Here is a 22877-nt window from a genome sequence, read left to right as displayed (position 1 = left end):
AAATTTTTCACTTCCAGATCTACATTTTAGCTTCTATAATTACTAATTTCATTATTCAGTGTAACAGATTCAGTGTAATTGTCAATAATATCTTCAATTAAATTGGGTGAGAGGAATCAGATAAAGATGAGTAGCTGCAGGCTATCCAGAATTATTTTTTTATAAAAATTGTAGAGTTGGGTTTTTTTAATAGTATTCCGTGTAACACTGTTTGAGCCTTTTGACATCTCATAGGCAAATTTCATCTTGAATGAACTTCAGAAAAATTACCAGTGTGCATCAGTGAGGAAAAATATCCATAAAGAATTTGACAGGGATACAGCTGATTGTTGATACAAACATTGGTTTAAGATGTTAAACAGATGTTAAATTCTTTCTCAGGCCATGATGTAACTCCATCTCCAATATTTTGTGCAATTTATGACAAATAGGGAGAAGAATCACTGCTGATTCCAAGTGTGACAACTTAATAAGCAACAGTGGCATCTCATCTGGATTTCAATTACCCAGACAACCATTCTATAACAGTAGATTTTTTACATCTCTTTGTTTGCCTCTTACTCAAAAAGCTTCAGCTCAAATACATAATGTGTAGCATGCAAATAATATTGTTACATATTTCTATGCAGATTCTCAGTCATCCAGGTTACGATTGTCCCAAAGCTGCTTTTTCAAGAAGCAACAGGACTTTGTGGTTTTTCTTTGAAGATGTTTCTTTTCCAGTCAGAGCTGAAGAAGCTTCTTGGATGAGAAGCGAAATGTCTTCAAAGAAAAACCAGAAAATCCAGTTGCCTCTGGAAAAAGCACTTTGGGGACAATATTGTTGCATAGTTATTGCAGTGCTGAGGGATTACCACATGTGGATTTATCTTAAATAACTTCAGACATAACTGAATTGGAGAAAAAGCTGTTGTTGCTGGCTATAGTAACCAAGGATTTAAGATTTTCCAGGAACTGGGATTGTATGGTTTCCATCTGGCTTCTCTCTGGAGTTTAATCCCGAATCAATAGGCAGAAAGCTAACATGAGATTGTTCGATCACTCACAAACTTCCTGTCAAGACAATCTGCTCGCTTTCTTCTCCTGACTGGGATGGTATGTTTGCTGATATTGGTTGCTCAAGATAATGACAGCAACTTGCAGCAACTTCATGCATTTTGCACATGAATATGCAATCAAGGAGAAGGGAAAGGTTTCTGTCAGGAATGTTGATTCAGGAATCTGTTCCTGCTATCTGGTCTTTGGAGTCTGGCCTAAGCATCAGTCACTATCTTCCTAAGACCCAGGCAAAGGATGAGACATCGTCATTCCCGAGCAGAGAGTGCTTTAAGAGGAAACAGGACTCAGCACGCAGGCATCAGACTTGAATGTCTACTCCCTGTGATTTCCTTTCTCTAGATGAGCAGAATTTCTCAGAGGTCCCCTCTCTCACTTTACTGGTCAAGCAGGATCAAAGCTATAGAATGTGGGGAAAGGATTTTTATTAATCAGAAGAGGGCTGGAAGGGATCTTGGAGGTCTAAGTCCAATCCCCTGCTTTTTCCTTTTATTATTGACCCTTATGCCTTCTAGATGGTTTTCATCCTTGTGTTTGTGGATTTCTATAGAGATGTAATGATCTTTTATATATAGAAATAGCAATAGCACTTAGACTTATATACCGTTTTTACAGTGCTTTACAGCCCTCTCTAAGCGGTTTAAAGAGTCAGCATATTGCCCCCAACAATCTGGGTCCTCATTTTATCCACCTCGAAAGGATGGAAAGCTGAGTCAACCTTGAGCCTGGTGAGATTTGAACTGCCAAATTGCAGGCAGCCAGCAGCCAGCAGAAATAGCCTGCAGTACTGCACTCTAACCACTGCGCCATAGAGACCCTATATAACGCAACTCCAGTTCCTCTTTTGTTAGGTCTGTTTTTTTTTTTGAATTGTGTGTGTCGTTCCATCAGTACATTCCAGCCATAAGTTTCATCCCACCAAGTTTCGTTAATGGCAACTATATCAAACTCTAAATGTAGCATCTTTCAAAAAAATATATGCTGGGAAGTAAAAGTGAGAAATACCATACCCTTGCAAGATTTGTCTTGCAAATCTCCTGTTGCAGCAGGAAATGTAAAAATATTAATTCAAGTAAATGTCATACTTCCAACATGCTGGTTTCTTGTTGCATAGAATGAAACTAGCCATGTGAGGAACAGCATCTAATGCTAAGCTACTGGGAGTACTATTGAAGTTGAAATATAATGAAGTGCTGGTGGCTCCACCATGTGGTTAATGAAGTAATAATGCTAACTCTTAAAATTCTTTATTGGCCAAGTGTGATTGCACACACAAGGAATTTGTCTTGGTGCAAATGCTCTCAGTGTACATAAAAGATACATTTGTCAAGAGTCAAGAACTGCATTGGTTATAGAGAAAAACTTTGAGGTTACCCCCAAATATATGTAGGCATAGTCTCCATTTCATAGAACTTAACAATCCAGTTTTCCCTTGAGACTCAACGAATTTTAACACTTTATGCAAAGACATGGCACAACTGAGAAATCCATGAAGTGGGAAAGATGGAAGGAGAAGAAAAGGGTGGCCAGTATCAAGGTGAATGGGCTTGGTCACAGCAGCAATGAGCACCCAATTGGAAGAACTGAAGGACTAGATTGGGATAGATCACTCTGGAAGTCTATATCAGGGGTCGCCAACCTTTTGGACCTCAGGGACCACCAAACTCATAATTTTAAATCCCAGGGACCACTAACCGGTTCTGTGGGTGTGGCCTAATTTGTGGGTGTGGCTTGGTGGACTGGCTGGGCATGGCTTGTATGTAAATATTATAAATATTTATATAAATATTGATATATTTTTTTTAAAAGAGCAACTTTTACCCCAAATCAGGCAAAGCAGGCAGGCAGGCAGATTGAGTTGCTCATAGAATCAGATTGATTCAGAGATCTATCTATCTGCCATCAGCTAGCTCAATCTGTCACATAAAAATTGCTTGCAAGCAAACTCACAAAATTAACTCACAACACACCATGTATGTAAATATTGAATTTTTTACATAAAAAAGAACAACTTTTACCCCAAATTAGGCAAAGCAGGCAGGCAGATTGAGTTGCTCACAGAATCATTCAGTGATCAATCTATCTGCCATCAGCTAGCTCAATCTGTCACATTGCTTGCTGTGAGTCTGCACTGAATAATAGAACCTTCAGTCTTAAGGGAGGTTCGGCTGTGCTTAAAAGCAGAGCCGAAGATCTAAAGACTAGCTAGAAAGCAAGAAATCCAACCATTTCCTGCTTCTTGGCTAATCTAAATCTGGTACATCAGAACAGATGATGGTCAGAAAAAGGAAAAATAGCAATTTTAGCAGGCAAGTTTGCCCGGTAAGGAGTGAGTGGGCGGGGAGGATTCCCCTGGGCCATGTGGGCGGCGCAGCCTTGTGTTTCTGCGTAGCCTAGATTAATTGCTTTGGGGGGTGCTCTGAGGGTGAGATTTCTCTGCGGCCCACCAAAATTTTCTCGCAGCCCACCGGTTGGCGACCGCTGGTCTATATGGTTGTTAAGAACTGATTTTGACTTCATTAAACAAATTTGTTTAATGAGAAAAGATAATATGAAATTGAAACAGAACAGACAAAAGTATAAATATAATGATTTGAATTGAGATGAGATAATCAAAATAAAATTGAGAAAATTAAGAGGGGAAAAACCACATAGAAAATGTAAAATAGTATAAGATATGGAATAGAATACAAAAAGGAGCATGAAATTTTGTTTTGTGTGTGTATAAAGAAGTTCAACCCGGGACCATGCTATTTTCAAAAAAGATGTTTTACTTGTATTTTGTATGTGTGAAAACCTAAATAAAACTTTTTTTAAAAAAAACTGATTTTGACTTGATGACACACATTGTTTCTCTTAATACTCAGCAAAAAATCTATCAAAACAACTATGATTTCCTGCTCTTGAGCAAAGTTATTGTCCATCTAACTCACCAAATTGCAGTCATCAAAGTCATGGAAAGGGACAAACTGCAATGAAGTATTTGATTTAGTTTAAAGTCAAATTCAGGGCACTCTTCTCCTACCCAACAATATCAAAGTTCATTGAATGACATTAGTATTTGAGCTATATCTCACTTTTCATTCAAAATTCAAGAGCCATGTGCAGATCTGTACAATGGGGAAACAAAACAACCACTTCATAAATACATGGCACAACATAGGAGAACAAACACATCAGGACTATATTCAGCAGCCCATCTGCATTTAAAAGACAAAGGTAACTTTTGAAAACAGCAAAGTCCACATTTTGGACAGACAGGACCATTATTTTGAAAGAGGGGTTAAAGAGGCCATCTATGTCAAAATTGAACAGCCCTCTCTCAACAGAAGGGGAGGGATTCGACATCATCTATCTCCAGTCTACAACACAGTCCTTTCAGCAGTTCCAAGAAGGCTCCACACGCATTTGCACCACTCAGATGACCCTGATGACACAGATAAACCTCCAGGTTACCTTAACGACTCTATAAAAGAATGCAAATGACCCGCTGTCTGCAAGGAGTATAAATCCTTCCATTCCCAGTCAGAGCTGAGGAACCTTCTTGGATGAGAAGTGAAATGTCTTCAAAGAAAAACCAGAAAGTCCAGTTGCCTCTTGAAAAAGCACCTTTGGGACAACCATGACCTGGATGACTGAGAACCTCCATAAACATTTTTATTCAAAAATTTGAAGCAACACACATGGCACTCTTTTCTCCACTCTCCACAAAAAAAAATAAAAAAAAATGGTGGGAGTTTGAACCAAAAGGAAGTGATTGATCCAAAAACATCCAGGGAGTTTTTTTCATGGCTGACAGCTGGCGTGAACCTGGGTCTCCTCAAAGCCAGCCCAATATTTCAGTGTAATGCCATTCACAGTAACAAGCACGCTCCTGAGACCCAAGAGATCTATTCCCTTATTAGAGAAAGTTGCCAGAATAACAGGTACAAGCAACTTCCTGCTTTTTTGAGCTGGTAAGCAGGAGGCAATTTCCCCTGGTCCTACAGATTTGGTCAGGGCTTTCATTCTTCTATCACAGGGGTCTTCAAACTTGACAGCTTTAAGACTTGTGGACTTCAACTCCCAGAATTCCTCCTCCAGTCATGTTAGCTCAGGAATTCTGGGAGTTGAAGTCCACAAGTCTTAAACTTGCCAAGCTTGAAGACCCTTGTTAAATCACAAGAGAATGGGTTGTGAGCCTATCCTAGCGACACTTATGCAGGACCAAGAGTCTTGTGGCCTTGGAGGCCACTAGTGATTCCCCATCTTTGCTGCAAAAGATGTGTCAGGCTGTGGTTGAGGATGGACACAACTCTTAACTAAAAAAGCATTTTTAACTAAAAAATATGTGGGTTCAATTAGGAATGACTAAAATCTCAGCTATTGAAAGTTATTTTCCCCTTCACCCAAGCTATGGAAAAGATTTGCTCAGACATAAACCATAGTTCCATAGCTCAGACACTGATCTTACTTATATTCTGCATTAAAGAGGTTTATCTTTGGCTTAATTGTGTTGGAAGGAAAATTCCCAGATCTGAATGAGTCAATCTTTGTATAACTGGAAGAATGAATCAAGAATGCACATATGTTTTGCTATCTCCTTTGTGCCAATCTTCATGCAGTTATTATCCTTCTAAATAGATGTAAAGAAAGATCTTAGCTTATTTCTGCGTTTGAACTCATGCTACAGGTTACAAGAATGCTGCATGTTTTCCTGTTGCTATAGGGACATCTCATAAAAAGAATGAATAGGATAATCAAAACAGTTTGTGGGTGAATACACCCAAAACCAAGTTTTAGTTAGTTCATGTTTTCGGGAAGTAGAAATTTTTTCCTCATTTGGGCCAACTCATTTCACAGGGAAAATCTTGTTATCTTACAGAGGGATATGAACAACTGATATTTAGTACCAAGTTTCTAAAAGCATAGATAAAAAAAGTTTATCCAAAACTTGCATAAAATAATCCTACATTTTTATTGTCTCCGGTTTTGCATAACCAAAAGCCAAACATGCACATTTAAAGAACAAGAAGATAATCAATGGAAAACCACCGTTTTTTATTAAAATGTTTTTTCCATGAGAACCAATATTATACTTCCAAATAAAACTATTTGATATGATCATTTGAAAAAAGTAGTTACAAAGAGTGCTCTGAAGAGGTATATTGCTACGGCTGCCAGTTTATTTGGGCACTTAAACATCTTCCTCGACAATCAAACAAAAGTTGTGAAGTGAAAGAGAATTCAAATATTACAAGAAATCACTGCAGCCCACGACAGAAAGTTTTGGTATTTACTGGATAACCATATGAAATGAGTCTGAGAGGTTTCTTTAAAAGGAGCCAATCAACTGAGAACTGAATTCAGGTCACACAAAAAGGATATGACTGGCAGTGGTGGTTTTTGTTTATACTAGACCAATTCTAAAAGAAACAGATAGTTACCTTATCTTTCCATAGGTTTCTTGCCTGTTAACAACGAACTGCCAACTCAAACAGCTTAAACTGTATAGAACAATATTTCCATTGATCAACAGACCATCAATTAATTATGTATTGACATTTAGTGTTTTGTCAGTTCTGAATTGTACCATAATTTATTGCATTTTTGAAAACACTTAAAAGCAAATATATTTTATACATTTGTCATCATTATATAGTTTGCAATTAATAAATAATTTGGGAAGGTAATAATCTCATGCTTTGTATCACATAATAACAAACTCTCCTGCCCACAAATGAATTTGATCCACACCTGTTCTGATTTTATAGTCTGAAACATAAACCAATTAGCCATTATACTAGATTGCCCATAACTGGTATTCTGTGCTTATCTTTTAACTAACTTTTCTTGTTATTCCCAATATATAACAATAACAACTTATTAGTATTATATACCAATTACATACTGAAATAATAAACATTCCTAAGAATTTTATATGAAATTTCCCTACATTCCTGTTTCTGTGCATAATAAGTTATTACCATGTTTTAGGAATGTATCACAGTAGCACAGATGAAAAAGCTGTCCATTTTAGTCTTTCCCATCACAGTTGGCATAACGTTGAAGGCCACTATTCTGCCTTTCATGAAGATGAGAGAGTTTCCTCCAAACAGAAACTTGATGGAAGTTAGCACTGAATGATCGCCCAAGGCGCCCATGTCGCTTCTTGGTGATGTTGTCTTCACTCTCAGATTTGGCTAAGCCCTGAGTTGGAGATGGAGGCTGTGGTTCTTGCTGAACATTTCCAAGTGGGAAATTCCAAGGTCCAAACCGATGCCAATTAAACCTCTGAAGAGCAATGATACAGTGTAGATTCCCTCCTACCTAAAATGTACGCAATGTTTGTTAAAATAACACTTCTCCATATATTAAGCAAGTTCACTATTCATTTGAATTAATGCTTTCTTTGTATTTTGCACTGGTTAGAATTCTTTACTGAATACAATCTGTGGTTACAATAAAACTTAAGAAGCTGGATTGAAGAAGTGGCAAAACGTTTTCAAGGAAAGAAAGGCTAAGAAAGTCCAGTTGCCTTTTGAAAAAAGCACCTATGGGACAAATAGCAGTAGCACTTAAGACTTATATACTGCTTTACAGTGCTTTTACAGGCCTCTCTATGTGATTTATAGAGTCAGCATATTGCCCCCAACAATCTGGGTCCTCATTTTACTGACTTCAGAAGGATGGAAAGCTGAATCAACCTTGAAACTGGTGAGATTTGAACTGCCAAATTGCAGTCAGCCGGCAGTCAGCAGAAGTAGCCTGCAGTACTGCACTCTAACCACTGCCCCACCGTGGTTCAAATGTAAGCTGGATGATTCAGAATTTCCATAGACAGTTACAATAGCAATTTATTCTATGTTAAGAGTCTAACATTATTTTAATTGGCAGGTTTTACATGCAATTCCCCATTTTAGAGTTTTGTGCTTTTTTCAATCCACATAGCTACATTTTCTCATCATCCATTGTTGGTTCTAGGTATTTAAAAATCTAGTAAAATGTTTTCAAAATGCAGCCCTGATTCATAAATTGCAGTCTTGTGACATTACATGATGATTACATGACGATAGCAAATGATTGTAGATTTTAGAAGCAGCTGTCCTATTCTACCACCTCTTACAAAACTGCATCAACAGTAGAGATCTTCATGGTTTTAAGCATTCTTACCTTTTTTGTCTTCCGATACTGAAGACCCCTTTCCAAGTGCCTAATATCTAAGTATTCAGGATTCTGAGTGTTTAAATCTGTTACAATGTCTGCCCACCTACACACAGTAAGATGGAAAGAGGTTCACAAATGCAACAAAATTTGGAATACTGTGCTTATTAGTTAATCCTAGATAGACAAAAATTCATACTTAAGTAAACTAATCTGTACAGTATGTAGCAAATACTGACATTTTTCTAATGAAAGCCACGAGTTCTAGTCCTTTGATTCATTTAGTAAATAACACCACTTTACTATCCTCCTTTTTCCCCCACAAATTTATTTTGGCTTTATATATAAAAAGCATGGGAAAGATCCCAGAAGGGTCCCAGCTAGCTGATGAGAGCTAATTAGCTTAAAATAGTTCTCTACTAGTCTTCTTTTATTTCTTTATTGGTAAAATAGAAATTCAACCATGGGAAAGATTAATATAGATACCTAATTTGAAGAACTTCCAAAGTGACGCAAATGCTTCCATTCATACATTGCCATCAAATATGCTTCTGATCTTAATAAGAACCCAAAATGTTCATTCTCAAAGACCTTACAGGCCAGGCAGATTTATAAGCAAGAATTTGATTTTTAGAAGTCTGGTTTAAAATCATATAGTTTACAACTGAAATTTGTTTCTTAACTGCCATCAGAAAAGGTGTGGCAATTTGCGATGTTAACTGTGGGTCTCATACTTCACGTAATAACTGCAATCAATAAATATTCTGCTGTACTAGTAAATATTTTTTCTGGACTAGCTGATGTTTTTAATTACTTCTTAAAAGCAGCCATAGGATGCTAGCCCTTAAGTAAATTTTACGGTCAATCTACATAATATTGCCAAGGGCGTTTTATAAATAGATCCTTATTCATACTCCCGTTTTATACAGTGGCAGCTAGAAAATATGTTATCTAAACACAAAACGCAAATGTTCATCTGGTCCAGCCTCCTGCCCAGTTTAGTAATCTTTCTACCATTCCAGACAAAGAAATGTCTAGCCGTTTCTTGAAAAATCTAGCAGTGCAGCACTCATGACTTCAGGAGACAAATTGATCCACTACTTAATAGCTCTTGAGTCAGGAAATTATTATTTATATATTTTTTGGACTATAAGACGTACTCACCCCGCCCCCAAAAAGTGGGTGGAAATGTCTGTGCGGCTTATAGAGCGAATACGGGCCTGTTTTTGGCTTCCCAAACCCTCAGCGGGTCCCGTTTTTGCCCTCCCCGGAATCCAGAAGCACTCTGCAGCAGTGGTAGGATTCAACTTTTTTTTTACTACCGGTTCTGTGGGCGTGGCTTGGTGGGCGTGGCAGGGGAAGAATACTGTAAAATCGTCATTTCCACCCCACCCCACTAACCTGCTTTCCAGCTCCGTTCTCCTGTGCAGGGCAACAAAAGAAGACCCAGCCAATCAGCAGGAATTCGGGAGGCAGCGAATAGATGGGGTGGGGCCAACCAGAGGTGGTATTTACCAATTCTCCGAACTACTCAAAATTTCTGCTACCTGTTCTCCAGAACGTCATCTCTGCTCTGCAGGCCAAAAATGGGCCCATTTTTGGCCTCCCAAACCTTCTGTGCATCCCGTTTTCGGCCTCCCCAATGCCGAGGAAGGCAAAACAGGACCCGCAAAGGTAAAAAACTATTTTTTTCTTGTTTTCCTCCTCTAAACCTAGGTGCATCTTATGATTACGGTGCATCTTATAGTCCGAAAAATACGGTATGTTAAATTTCCACTCATTGGCATTATGTAAGTATGTATTTATTTTATGGTACGTGGCCCCCATCTCAAATGCAAGACTCTAGGTGCTTTATTTCGTTCCTTCATATATTGGAAGAATTATACCATGTGCCCTCTTAAACCATCACTTCTTTAGATTAAACACATTAAGTTTCTTTAACTGCTCTTCATGGGACTGGCCCCTGATCTCTCCTTTCTCTACCTTCTTTCCATTTCTCAATATATATATATATATATATATATATATATATATATATATATATATATATATATATATATATATATATATATATATATATATATATATATATATTTTATTGTGGTGATCAAAATGTGACATACTACACCACCTATTTTCTACCTGGGCGCCTGTTTTTTCCTGTTTGAATCAGGCATGATATTCCCCTCTGAAAAAAATCGGGCCGGCCAAAAGAGACCCCCCACCGCGTGCCAAGAAATCGCTGCCCAGCTCCCTTTTCCTGCCGCTCAGCAGGCTCCGCTCGCACCGCCCGGCTCCGCTCAGGTATCCGGCTGGGGCTGTCAGGAGTTGCTACCGCCGGCGCAGCTCAGCGCTCCAGTCCCGCGTTGTTCGGGAAGGGAAAGGCAAAACCAGGAGCCGCTGCAAAGCGCCGGCACGGCTCTTCCTTTTGCCTTTCCCTTTCTGAGGCAACGCGGGACTGGAGCCACGCAGAGCCGCGCCGGCGGTAGCAACTCCTGACTCGGGGCCTCCGAGGGGAGGGGAAGGAGGAGAAGAAGGGGGGGAAAGGGGGGGCGATTCCCAAAAAAATCGGAATTCCGATTTTAATCGGAAGAATATCATGTCTGGTTTGAATTCCAAACTTTACATTTTGCACTATTATTTTGTTGGATTGGGCCAGATATTCAAGTCTATCAAGATCCTTTTAAAACTTCAACCTGTTTTCTGGAGTGTTAGCAATCTCCCAAATGTTAATAGCATCCCTTTTATTCCCTTATCTAAGTCATTTATGAAGGTATTGAAGAATTTTGGGTCCAGGACAGAACTCCAGAGTACTCCAACCTACCTCCCATAGGGAAGCAAACCAATTAAGGACCATTCTTTGACTATTACTTGTTCAGCCAGCTGTCAATCTATCCAGTAGCAGGACCATCCATCCCACAATGATCTGGTTTATCAAGAATGGGCTATGGGCTACTTTCTGAACTTTTTATATCTCTAGAAATGGTCTCAGTTAATGTCATTAATATTAATAATGCAAATCTGGGAACTAAGGTTCAAAACTAAGTGACACCCAAAAGCAAATATGAAGAATTGTTTTCAAGTTTCAACAAACTAAACCATTTCATTAGCATCTAAAGTGAATGCCCACTTTCTTCCATTCCCAAGGTAAGTGTATTTTTTGCCCTCAAAATCTGATTCTCAATGCTTTCAATTAGAAGACACATGTCAGAATAGCACTCACTTTGGGAGATGGATGAAATATTAGCTCTGTAGAAAAGAAATCTCAGCTAGACCATGCAAATTTTGAAGTTTCAATATATTCTCTAGTCTGTTGGGGAATTTGTATCTTACACATATTCATCTAGGAATCGGTGTTCATATGAGTATTTGTGGATGCCAAAAGAATACTCCTTATCTGAATATCTTTTAAATTATATGATCTTTTGTGAGTTTACTAGGGGGTGCTAACTTACTTTTTGCAGTGAATAGTGGGGTGTTTTCTGCTTGGCTCCCCAATGAGTATCCAATGTTCTACATCTTGCTGTAAGAGATATCCTCTGGTACACAAAAATGATAAGACAAAATGTTTATCATAAGCAGCTTTCATAATATATGAAGTATTTGCAAACTTAACCCAAACTGCTCTGTATGCACAGAGAGCATGTTACTTATGTGTTAGTTAAAATAACAAATGTATTCTTTGAGAGATTGGCTAAGTTTCAACAATTGTACTCCTTCTCTAGGTATTTCTGCATAGACTGAAATATATCTGCTCTAGAATTCATATTTATTCCTACTCAGAAAGATGGCAGCAGCTATTTCTGCAGTAGGGTGGATTCAATGGCTTTTAAGGTCTTTTTAAGTCCCTAATTTCCTGCAATGAGTTAGGGCTTTTATTTCAGTATATAAATGCAAAAAATCATACATAAAATACGGTGCTTTATAATCTCTGTACAAACACTGTTTTCTGCCCTAGTAATAAGTTAAAGGTCAAAGGAAAGGTAAAATCTCATTTGTGTGTACTTTTAAGGAAAGAATGGAGATTCCCACAAATGTGGGTTCATGCAAACGAATATATCTATTTTTAGTAGAAGTCAAACTAATGGAATTGGATTGAGTCACCTAATTAAAAAAAAACCTTTTATTTAAAAAAATAACATTCAAGGATTTTTAATGAAGACTTTAAAAGGCTATTCTTCCAAATGAAGAAAGCAAGACTTACCCGTATTTTTCGCACTATAAGACACGCTTCCCCACCCCACCCAAAAGTGGGTGGAAATGTCTATTCATTTTATAGAGCAAATATTGCGGTGAGGGGGATAGGGGGGTTGCTGCTGCAGTAGTATTTGTTGCCGCCACCAGGGAACACTGGAGCCTTCACTGCCAATCAGTTGGATCAGCCTCCTGAAATACCGCCAATCAGCTGCTCTAGGCAGTGGGGCTTGCCGCCGCCTACCACCGGCGAATAGGTGGGGGCAGCCATTGGTGGTGGTGATCCCCACTGCCTAGAACAGCTGATTGGCGGTATTTCAGGAGGCTGATCCAACTGCCAACCAGCTGCTCAGCAGCGAAGGCTGCAGTGTTCCTCGGTGGAGGCCGCAGACACAGTGGAGGCAGGCTGTTTGTTATCTGCTGCAAGGACGCTAGCCAGATGGAATACTAATGGATGTTGGGAGGCAGAGGCAGGTTTTTTTTTTCTTGTTTCCTTCCTCTAAAGCTAATATGCATCTTATAGTCTGGAGCATCTTACAGTGCGAAAAATACGGTATATCAAATGCAACATGAGTTAGACATTTAGATACAGCTGAAATAAATAAATCAATACATTTATTATACAAATTCATGGTCATTCAGACTTGTTTGGCGACAAGCAGATTTATCCAAAGTCCTGCATGAGAGATAGTTCTTGTAGAACAAGATTTGCAGTTTAAATTAATGTTGCTCCTATTTTGAAAAACTGTATATGAAGAAATATTGCCATCTAGTGATTAATGCAGATAAATCAATCCACGAAAATAAACTATATGATGCTGCATTCCATGTTTGCTGATAAAGCTATATTAATACGAGCAATTAGATTCACTTTTTATAGGATGAATGCAGGTGTGTTGGTCCCACTGATAAAACCAAGTAGATTTTGAGGGTCTTACTTATATGCTTTGCTCGGCTTTATTGGAGTTGCTTCAAATCCAATTGGACAAAAATAATGATTTTGGCAATGATAAATATATGCCATTGATTCATCTCGCAGCCCTTGTGTTAATTTTGTTAAAGCTCCCGAAGCTACAAATTAAAAAGAAATTAAAACATTATGAAGATATTTTATTGAATGTTAAGATGCACACTTTTAGGTTTAATATACTTTTTTTAAAATGATAAAACTATTAACTTTGTTTCAGGAACTCTGTAATCAATATATTATAATATAATATAATGCAAAACAATGTAGTAACGTATAGGTAGTCCTTGCTTAGTGACTGCTGTATTCAGCAGTGCTGAAAAACAAAACCTTATGACCAGAGGAGTAATACCTCCTTAAAACACCTTGGTCCAGCTGGCCTGGCTGGTAGCATCTCGTAAGGGCCCCTTTCCAGGGTTACAGGAGAAGATGGTCAACAGTTTTGAAGGCAGAAGAGGGCTTTATGTCCCAACGGCAGATAAAACGGTAGAACCATCTTCTAGGAGAAGGGAAACTCTATTTCAAACCTCCACTGCCTTGTGGCTATATCTATTATTAGAAAAGGCTTCAGGAGTCAACCTCGAGGCAAAATCCAGAGCCGGAGTCCCGGAAACAGTTTGTGACTGTGTACAATCACGTTCTGGTAACTCCTGCGACGCAGCTGGAACTCATCGTATCGGCTCTGCCGTTCCACAGACTATTTCAGTGATGTGGAGGGGGGGGGGATCTGTTGCTGGGCAACAGTTTATCCTCCATATTAAATTACCCAGGCCTTGTGCTCTGGAGAGGACACTCCAGCTTTGCATACAGCATTGAAACATTGGAAATGGCAGTTACTGGTTTAATAGCACCATACCGTAGTCTCTTGAGACTCAAGGATGCCAATTCAATTATGACCAATAGCTGCATATTTGATCTTCACCATGTTCCTTGGTTATTTGATCACTATTATAATCAGTATGCATTGCCCTGTGCCTGGCCTATTTTCTCTCCTCACCCCCCCACTGCAGTGTTGAGATTGGAGAAGGGATTATAAATAGCACTCAATGGGGAATACACATTGAAAGCAATGTACTGGGAACCTGCAGCCACAAGTCACGGTTGTGTAGCATGCTTAATGCCAGCACATTTCTTTCAATGTATATTCCCCCTTGGGTGCCTGCTTCCTCTCTTTTCATCCCTTCCTCGCCAATGGAGGTAAATACAAATATTAGCTGCCTTCTTGCTAATTATCCCAGCAACAGGGTCAGCATTGCAAAGAGGGGTGGGGGAAAGGAAAGTATAATTCTGTGATTTCTCAATAAACAACTGCTTCACTTAATGACAGAACTTTTGATCCCAATTGTTATCGTTAAATGATGACTACCTGCAATTTAAACCCCTCTCAAACAAAAACCTTGGTCATTTAGAAGTAATTTTTCCTGCCAGAAAATTTCAAGTGAGTTACAACATCTACAACCAAAGTGGGTGGAAGAGTGCAGATGTGGCTCCATCTCTCCATTGCCACTATTATACAATCCTCCTTTCCTGAGGTAAAGAACTCTTGTAACAGATGTTCAGCAAAAACAAGTCAAAGAAATAAAAAACTGCCTTTTCTCCATATTCAATTGGGAACACAAAATCCCAGGAAAAATACAGTATGTCAATCCTTTAAAAAAGCCTATACAAATTCAAAAATAGATATGAAACCAATTGTGAAAAATAAACAGACCCCACACCCATTTCGTCCTGCTCTTTTAACAGGTACAAAGAATTAATCATGTCATTAAAATTGCCTTCTTACCTGTTTCTCCAGCAGTCTTATACTTCCCATGAGGTTTATAGAGAAAATAAGAACATCCCTTTACATGGAAATAATCATTAATTTGTCTGAACCACCTGAAAAGTACAAAGTGCCAAACTGTGTATTTTAAATGTAAATTAGCAATTAAACAATAAAAAAATATTTCTCCTGACACACACATATGACATGGCTAATATTCCAATTATTCCTTAGTCAGATATATAGAACAATTATAATTGGGATTGCAATCTGTGTTTGTTTTAAGGTATTTCTTTTTATAGGTATAATACTAATAAGCTAATAAACACATTGACCTCAAATACCCTTGTTTCGAATTATGGGCCCATTTGTTTCTTTCTCATTTTGAGGATTAACATTCCAAAATTCAGACATTCTTTTCTTCTGATTTCACTCTAGAACGCCCTCTTTCAAACAACTTTTTCTAATCTTCATAGTTTTTTTTTGTTTAGCCAAATTATTTTATAATCCTAAACCCTTCCCTCTCCCTTTTGTCCTATTCCTCTCACAAAAATAATTCTATCAATGACAATCAAGGCTTCCTGCTTTTTTCTACATGGCTCAAATGCAGGTCAGTCATGTGTCAAAACCATTACTACTACAAATAAATCTGCTTATAGATTAGAATTTATTGTGTTTAAAAGAGTCTACAGATGGTCCTGGACTTATAACAGCTCGTTCAGTGACCCTTCAAAGTTCCAACGGGACTGAAAAAAAGAGACATGATTGTTTTTCAAACCCCCATGCTCACGTGATCAAAATTCAGATGCTTGGCAACCGATTCATATTTATGACAATTGCAATGTCCCAAGGTTATGTGATCACCTTTTGCAACCTTTTGACAAGCAAAGTCAACGGGGAAGCCAGATTCACTTAACAACCATGTTACTAACTTAACAACTGTAGTGATTCATTTAACAACGGTGGCAAGAAATGTTGTAAAATGGGGCAAAGTTCACTTAAAGAAGGTTTTGCTTAGCAACATAAATTTTGTGCTCAATTGTGATTTTAAGTCAAGGACTACGTGTATTAAGATTGTTTATCTACATTTCTACTCATGGTTTCTTAGAAATAAGCTAATGAGCATGCTATAGAATGGCAAGCCCAATTTTCTACATTCCACATTAGGAAAATGAGTTCCAGAATAGTTTTTAGCAGAGATGGCTAAACTGACTGCTTAAATAAAAAGAAAAAAAAAACCCATCTACTTTTGTTTTTACTTGGAAACAGCTTCTGGACTTCGTGCTTGAGGTGAAAAAAAAAACAAAAAAACTTTGATTTTGGATTTTTTTAATTAGATAGATTTGTTGTTATAGAAATTGTTTGTTTATACTATTGTATAAAAGTAAAAAGTTGATGTTCGATGTTACTTATTCTACCTTACCAAAGGGAGTCGGAAGTCAATACCTTCTTCTCTAGACTACATTTTTCTCTTCCCTTTTCCCTCCCTACTTTTCCTATTATCTGCTTTTGTATTTTATATTACAAACTAATATACTGGGGGGAAAAACAGTTTTTACCTCATTAATGTAGTATTTCCAGTAAATGGACCAAATCTTATCTCTTCAAAAGGTGGTTGAATGCCCAATATATGCAAAGCCTCTTCTTGAGTAATAGGTGGTAAACTGGATTTAGAAATTAAAAAGTTCAGAATAAAAGCAATTGTAGAAAACAAAGACTAAGTTGCATCTTAAATACACTAAACGGCAATGAAAGCTTCACTAGATCCCCAAAAGAACATATTTAATATACTGAAGGATAACTTACTTTCCAGTTCCCATTGTGCTATATAGGAAATTCCAGCATGAGACCACAGAAGAAATCCCACAGGAAGTTTTATATTGCGGGCGACTTATGCAGTACCTTTAAAATAAATTTTTCATAGGCAAATTTTCATATGCTGTAATGAAAACCAGGAGGCATAGAGCATGTTGCACTTTTATGCATCTCAATTTCCTCCGACAAAAATGTCTTCATTCCCTGCCATCATGGAACTTAGATGCCACAGTCCCCCCAAAATGATTCTCCAATTATTAAAAAAATATTTAACCAGTATTAAAGTATTTAGCCATACAGAACTATCGTAATACCAATGTTTTCAAATACTACCATCTCCGGAGATCTAACACTTTCCGTGGCTTTAATTCTTCAAGGGTATAATGCTGTGGACATTCCCTGTATTGTTTACTTTTTTTATCTACAACCGTTTTCTTGCTTCCTTGTTTCTTCATGTTCCCTGTAAATAAATTAAAGGGATTATTTCTAAATATTCAGGATATTAAAGCAGTGTATGTTTTTAACCCCTCTCCCTCAATACATTTTTTTTCCAGTTCGGTACTGAATAGTATTCTCTTTTTGGCATATTCAATGCCTCCATATGTTCCATGATATTGTAAGCATATTTTTACCCTGTAATATAGTAGTCACGCTTTCTTCCTTCCGCTGGGACTTCTATTGTCAAACTTGAATCTGAAAGCTCTTTGGGAAATGACTTTATTAGTTAAAATACCATAAATTTAGAAGGTGCAGTAGCAGATTTTAAGGCAAACATTTGTCTTTTACTTTTGAGGTCATGTACAAATGGTGACTTGCATATGCTACTTATGACTGCAATCCAATTTTATTAGATTGCAAGATCCTATTTTATTTGTACACCTCTTTAAGGATTTGAGGAACTTTATTACTAGAATTGTAGCAATATTATTTTCTATCTAAATAAGTAAGTTGATAATGCCAGGAATAGGAAAGAAAACCTAATTCCGCTTGAACACTGCAGTTGTGAGTGGTGAGCATGTAAACTAATAAAATTAAGTTCAAGATATGATTTTGGCAAATTAAACATCTTTTATTTATATAACTACAGTTGTTTCTTAAATATTGAAACTGTAATAGTACCTAATGTATAAACTAACAACAAAATGGCAGGATAAAAATATTTTCATTTCTTAGAATAAGAAAGATGATCTAGAATGCTTAAATAAAATGACAAATGTACCTGCTTGATTTTTCAAATCTGGGGAAGTATCACTGAATTCAGACTTATCAATTTCCCATGCCAGTGGCAGTTTTCCAAGACTAATAGATATACTTTCCAGGTTAGAATCATCGTTGTAAACTATATCTGAAGGTCCAGTTCGAACACTAATAAAAGCAGAATTATTTCCATCATTTAAGGCAGAACCATCTTGTAAGCAGGCACTCACTGTAGCACTTGGGCTTTTGCAGATAGACGTTACCTGATTTAAAAAAGCGTAGTCCGAACAAATGGTATAAAACTTTTCTCGGGTGTGAGTCACAGGACATCCCCATGGATAATGCCTGTCCCCACCAGAACTCAGAGAGGCCCCTGAGGTACCTGGAGCACAAAATGATTTCACAGTACCGTGAAGATTAACTTCTGAAGTCTTCCCTCCAGTTCTGGGCCCATTTTCTTCAGAATCACTCTCCAATTGAGAGTCTTCAACGTTAGGCATTGAATGACCTGTAGTTTCTTCTTCCCAGATGAGGAAGGTACATCAAATCTTTTTTGTGCACTCAAACATAGTTTACACTTATTCAAGATTTTCAAGATGTATTTCAAATTTTCTGAAATGAAAAGGAAAACATCTTTTAGCTAAAAATCCAAAGTACAAAAAATATTTCTAACAAAAACTAAGGGCTTGTCCACATCATCAATTTTTTTCTTATCTTATACATGTTTTGAGAGGAACTTATATGAATTTCAGGCTCAACTAAGAAGATGTAAAAGTCAAGCGAAGATTTCTATTTAAATATTTAAGTTGTTTTAAACCAACTGAAAGTACATCTCCTCCCTAATTTATCAATCAGGGCCCAAAGTTCTTCAGATGAAACTCTTCCTTAGCTGATCCATGAATTAGGCAAGGAAGGTAGCTAACAAAGTTTTTTTTAGTGATGGTGCCCATGTCTATATGATAGCATTGTTTAATGGTCCTGAAAGGTCTGTCCAGAAATGCAATGCTATCCAAGTTAAATGGTTAGTGCCAGAACTTATATGTGGAAAAATTGCAACATCAATTTTTACTGGTGTCAGGTGGATAGACTCAAATACAATGGGAACGGGTATTCTGATGGAAGATCCAGAGGATTAGGTTAGGAACATACTGTCATGGAGAAAGGATATAGATGTTGTTGCCAGAAGTTGAAAGCAACCTGATGGCACATAATCAATCAAAAGTTAGTGTGATTTCAAACAAGTGCTCTTGCACTAAATTAAGAACTGTTTTAATAATGAAGCTAATCTAACCTAGTGACCTATCAAATAGGTTCATAAAAGTAATGAGTCAACATTTTTCATATCTTACTAGTTTTAACTATGCATAACCCTTTTTGTCTATAGTTTGCCATGAAGTAGAAAACACCCTATTAATTGACAAAGTAGATGAACAAAAATTTCCATGAAGATTACTAACTTCAAGATTAGTATCTATTATCCTTTTGTGCATTATTTGAACTGCAGCCTGCACAGGCATTCAGTACAGCCATAATAACACTAGGCACACCATGTCACTGTGCAAATGATACAAAGGAGGTTCATTTGCTTCAATTGTATAATATTACATAACTTGCTCCATGGTGTTCATGGTATCACTTCTTCAGTTTGTGGGTTCCTATGGTAGGCTGTCAGGTGCTTTTCTGAAACTGGTAAGCAGAGTTTGAGGGCAGTATCTTTCCAGTTTACCTCAAGCAAATGACACAAGATTAGTTCTGAATTCAGAAATCCTATATAGCAGGGGTCACCAACCTTTTGGACCTCAGGGACCACCAAACCCATAATTTTAAATCCCAGGGACCACTAACTGGTTCTGTGGGCGTGGCCTAATTTGTGGGTGTGGCTTGGTGGTCATGTGATTGGCTGGGCATGGCTTGTATGTAAATATTATAAATATTTATATAAATATTGAATTTTTTATAAAAAAGAGCAACTTTTACTCAAAATCAGGCAAAGCAGGCAGGCAGATTGAGTCGCTCACAGAATCACAGATTCATTCAGAGATCTATTTATCTGCCATTGGCTAGCTCAGTCTGTCACATAAAATTTGCTTGCAAGCAAACTCACAAAATTAACTCACAACACATCATGTATGTAAATATTGATTTTTTTTATGTCTGTACTGAACAGAACCTTCAGTCCTAAGGGAGGTTCAGCTGTGTTTAAAAGCAGAGCTGAAGATCTAAAGACTAGCTAGAAAGCAAGAAATCCAACCATTTCCTGCTTCCTAGCTAATCTAAATCTCCAGGCACAGCAGAATAGCTGATAGTTGGAAAAAGGAAAAATAGCAACTTAGCAGCCAAGTTTGCCGGGTAAGGAGTGAGTGCGTGGGGAGGGTTCCCACGGGCCATGTGGGCGGCGCAGCCTTGTGTTTCTGCGCAGCCTGGATTAATTGCTTTGGGGGGTGCTCTGGGGGTGAGATTTCTCTGCAGCCCACTAAAATTTTCTCGTGGCCCACCGGTTGGCAACCGCTGCTATATAGCATGTTGGGTACAAATCGAATTAACCTTTCCAACTCCAGAAACACTACACTAAATGTCATTTTAAAAGCCATATAATCACCTTTTCATCTTAAAAGAAATCTCAGGATTTAATACATACGTGGAAAAATATTTCATTTTGTGCATCACATTTCCTATAGTTTAATTCAAAGGGATATTTTATCCTACATCCCATCTAACCTTTTATCAGCTTTTTAACACATATCCTTCCCATCCATTATTTAAGTTTAAAATACCCTAAATGCTTTAAATAAAGAGTTCTTTGAACTTGCGCTCAAAAGTGCTGTGAGTGCTAAGTATTTTGATTCAAACACATTTAAAAGGTATCAGAATCAGATGTCTGTTTTTGATCCATTACTGAGTAATTCCTTTCACTAATTCTGCAAGCTTTATTAAATCCTCTCTAAGATGAAAATACTGTGCAGTTTGAAAGGCAAAGGTAAGTGTTCAGAAACCACTCAGTTTAACACTGCTTGTCTAGACAAACAGAAAGAGAATATAGATAATATTCTACAGTAGAAATAACTAAAGGATTATAGTTTCCAATTAGAACAGTCAACAGTCCATCAGATCCAGCATTTTATTTTCAAACATACAGAACATCCCCATGAGACCACAAAAAATATTAGCCTACAAAAAGGCCACTTTTCCAGACCAGCATAGCAACAAGACCTGTTTATTTATCAGCCATCACCCCAAATCCTTCCCCTAAGCATACTGTCAAAGGAGTAAAATAATCCATTTATCCTCTACCCTGCTGCTATGGTTTTGCAGCAATACCAGAGGCAACCACGTGCACCTGAAACTCAACGCTACCATTGAATAGGAATGGAAGCAACGGCTTCCTCAACTGCACATTCCAAAAGTGGCACCTACCAAAGGTTTTGTGCTCCAATGGGAGACGGTGCAGTGGATAAGCCCTGCGTGCATGCTTTTGTCCAGGATGTGGCTAGCTCTCCTCTCGCAGCGTTTCCCCCCATAGTTGGCAACGCCGGCTTGTGTTGTTGTTGGAAATTGTGGCTCAGCCACACCTGGAGGGCCAACATGCGATTACGTTCTGTTGCATTGTTCTTGCATTTCCTCTGCAAGATGTACTACTGTTATTTCAAGGGAGCTCCGACTCTTACTTTTTCAGATTCTCCCTGAAACGCATCCACGCCCTTCCTTATAGGATAACATCTCTATCCACCTTTGATTGCATCCCGGGTTTCTGCTCCCGGCAAAAGAATGAAGAAGCACAAGAAATTTGTCTGTCCTTACTTGCTCCAGGCGCTCGCCTGCTTCTCTTCTCCTTTTCTGTAAATGATTAACACACCAGCAACTCCGTAATTTAAATATATAATATGTATATAAATATAAATAAATAAGCAGGCTCTCAAGATCTTCTACCGTATCATATGGCGCCTGTCCCTACCGTTCTCCATCTTTTTTACCTGCTTGCTAGCGGCAATAGCTCTTCCAATTTGTGCAAGGGCGCGCATGCGCGTCACCGAGCGCTCGCCTAACGCGCGCGCTCCCCCCCCCCCCGTAAACCACGCCCTTTTTCCCGGGGTGGCAATTGTGCATCTTGATTGGCATCCGGCGACTCTTTTCTAATTCGCCAGAGAAGTGACGTATGTTGGACCGCTTTGCCAATTACCTTGCTCGTCCATCTGGCGCGTGCTGAAAAGTCGGGATCTGATTGGTTTCGGCTTGCGAGCGGGAGCGGGGAGGGGGGGAGGGAGGGAGGGACTGCCAACCTCGGTAACTTTAAAGTTTGTGGACTTCAACTCCCAGAATTCCCCAGCCAACATGGCTGGCTGAGGAATTCTGGGAGTTGAAGTCCACAAGTCTTAAAAGGGGGCCAAGGTTGTGGAAGATCCCTTTAACGCAAAGGATTCCCGCCTCTCTTTAATCCTCGAATGATGATCGGTGCTTCTTCGGGTGAGAGGTAACCGGTCACTGCAGGAAGTCGGATAGCAAGAATCCTTTTGCTTGGGGCGGTGTAGAAATTTTTGTTCATCGGTACTGCATATGAATGCGAATTAAGAGTGCGGTAGGAGGATCGATTGGATTTCCCGATGCTGCAGTCTTGTCTAGGGAAAAAAAAATCACTTTAAAGATCACTTTAAAAATCACTTTAAAGATCTTGCACTTTTTTTTTAGCACAATCCTCTTTGTGGCTGCTTGAAAAATAGCTTAATTCAGTGCTCCCAAATTAGGGTA

At 38.3% G+C, this 22877-nt stretch overlaps 1 protein-coding gene across 6 annotated transcripts; it reads right to left on the bottom strand.

Moving 5' to 3' along the window:
- Nucleotides 1–6075: 6075 nt before the first annotated feature.
- BIVM (basic, immunoglobulin-like variable motif containing) lies at nucleotides 6076–22160 on the bottom strand. Of its 6 annotated transcripts, none has more exons than XM_087967324.1 (10): nucleotides 21549–22160; nucleotides 18157–18746; nucleotides 17271–17397; nucleotides 16929–17024; nucleotides 16682–16786; nucleotides 15144–15238; nucleotides 13332–13464; nucleotides 11655–11738; nucleotides 8209–8305; nucleotides 6076–7365 (listed from the first exon to the last, which is right to left on the bottom strand). In XM_087967324.1, the coding sequence occupies exons 2-10, from the start codon at nucleotides 18632–18634 to the stop codon at nucleotides 7072–7074; spliced, it is 1509 nt and encodes a 502-aa protein (XP_087823450.1). In that variant the 5' UTR covers nucleotides 18635–18746; nucleotides 21549–22160; the 3' UTR covers nucleotides 6076–7071. The 6 variants fall into 6 exon arrangements, with proteins under 6 accessions (XP_087823450.1, XP_026524733.2, XP_087823452.1 ...); XM_026668948.2 differs by having other exon boundaries at nucleotides 21933–22160; XM_087967326.1 differs by having other exon boundaries at nucleotides 18544–18746; nucleotides 21933–22160.
- Nucleotides 22161–22877: the final 717 nt, after the last annotated feature.

Source organism: Notechis scutatus, chromosome 5, assembly GCF_049901735.1.
Source record: "Notechis scutatus isolate UNSWTSFEM ecotype Mainland chromosome 5, rNotScu1.2, whole genome shotgun sequence".
Taxonomy (NCBI): domain Eukaryota; kingdom Metazoa; phylum Chordata; class Lepidosauria; order Squamata; family Elapidae; genus Notechis; species Notechis scutatus.
The sequence above is the reverse complement of the archived record's forward strand: the minus strand, read 5'-3'. Positions and strand labels throughout refer to the sequence as shown.

What these genes read in the sequence shown, in the direction of transcription:
- BIVM (XM_087967324.1), bottom strand. Translation starts at nt 18,634, where the DNA reads ATGCCTAACGTTGAAGACTCTCAATTGGAGAGTGATTCTGAAGAAAAT. An exon ending in AGATTTGAAAAATCAAGCAG is followed by an intron (nt 17,398 to 18,156) that starts GTACATTTGTCA and finishes ATTTATTTACAG; the next exon opens with GGAACATGAAGAAACAAGGA. An exon ending in GTGTTAGATCTCCGGAGATG is followed by an intron (nt 17,025 to 17,270) that starts GTAGTATTTGAA and finishes TTTATTTTAAAG; the next exon opens with GTACTGCATAAGTCGCCCGC.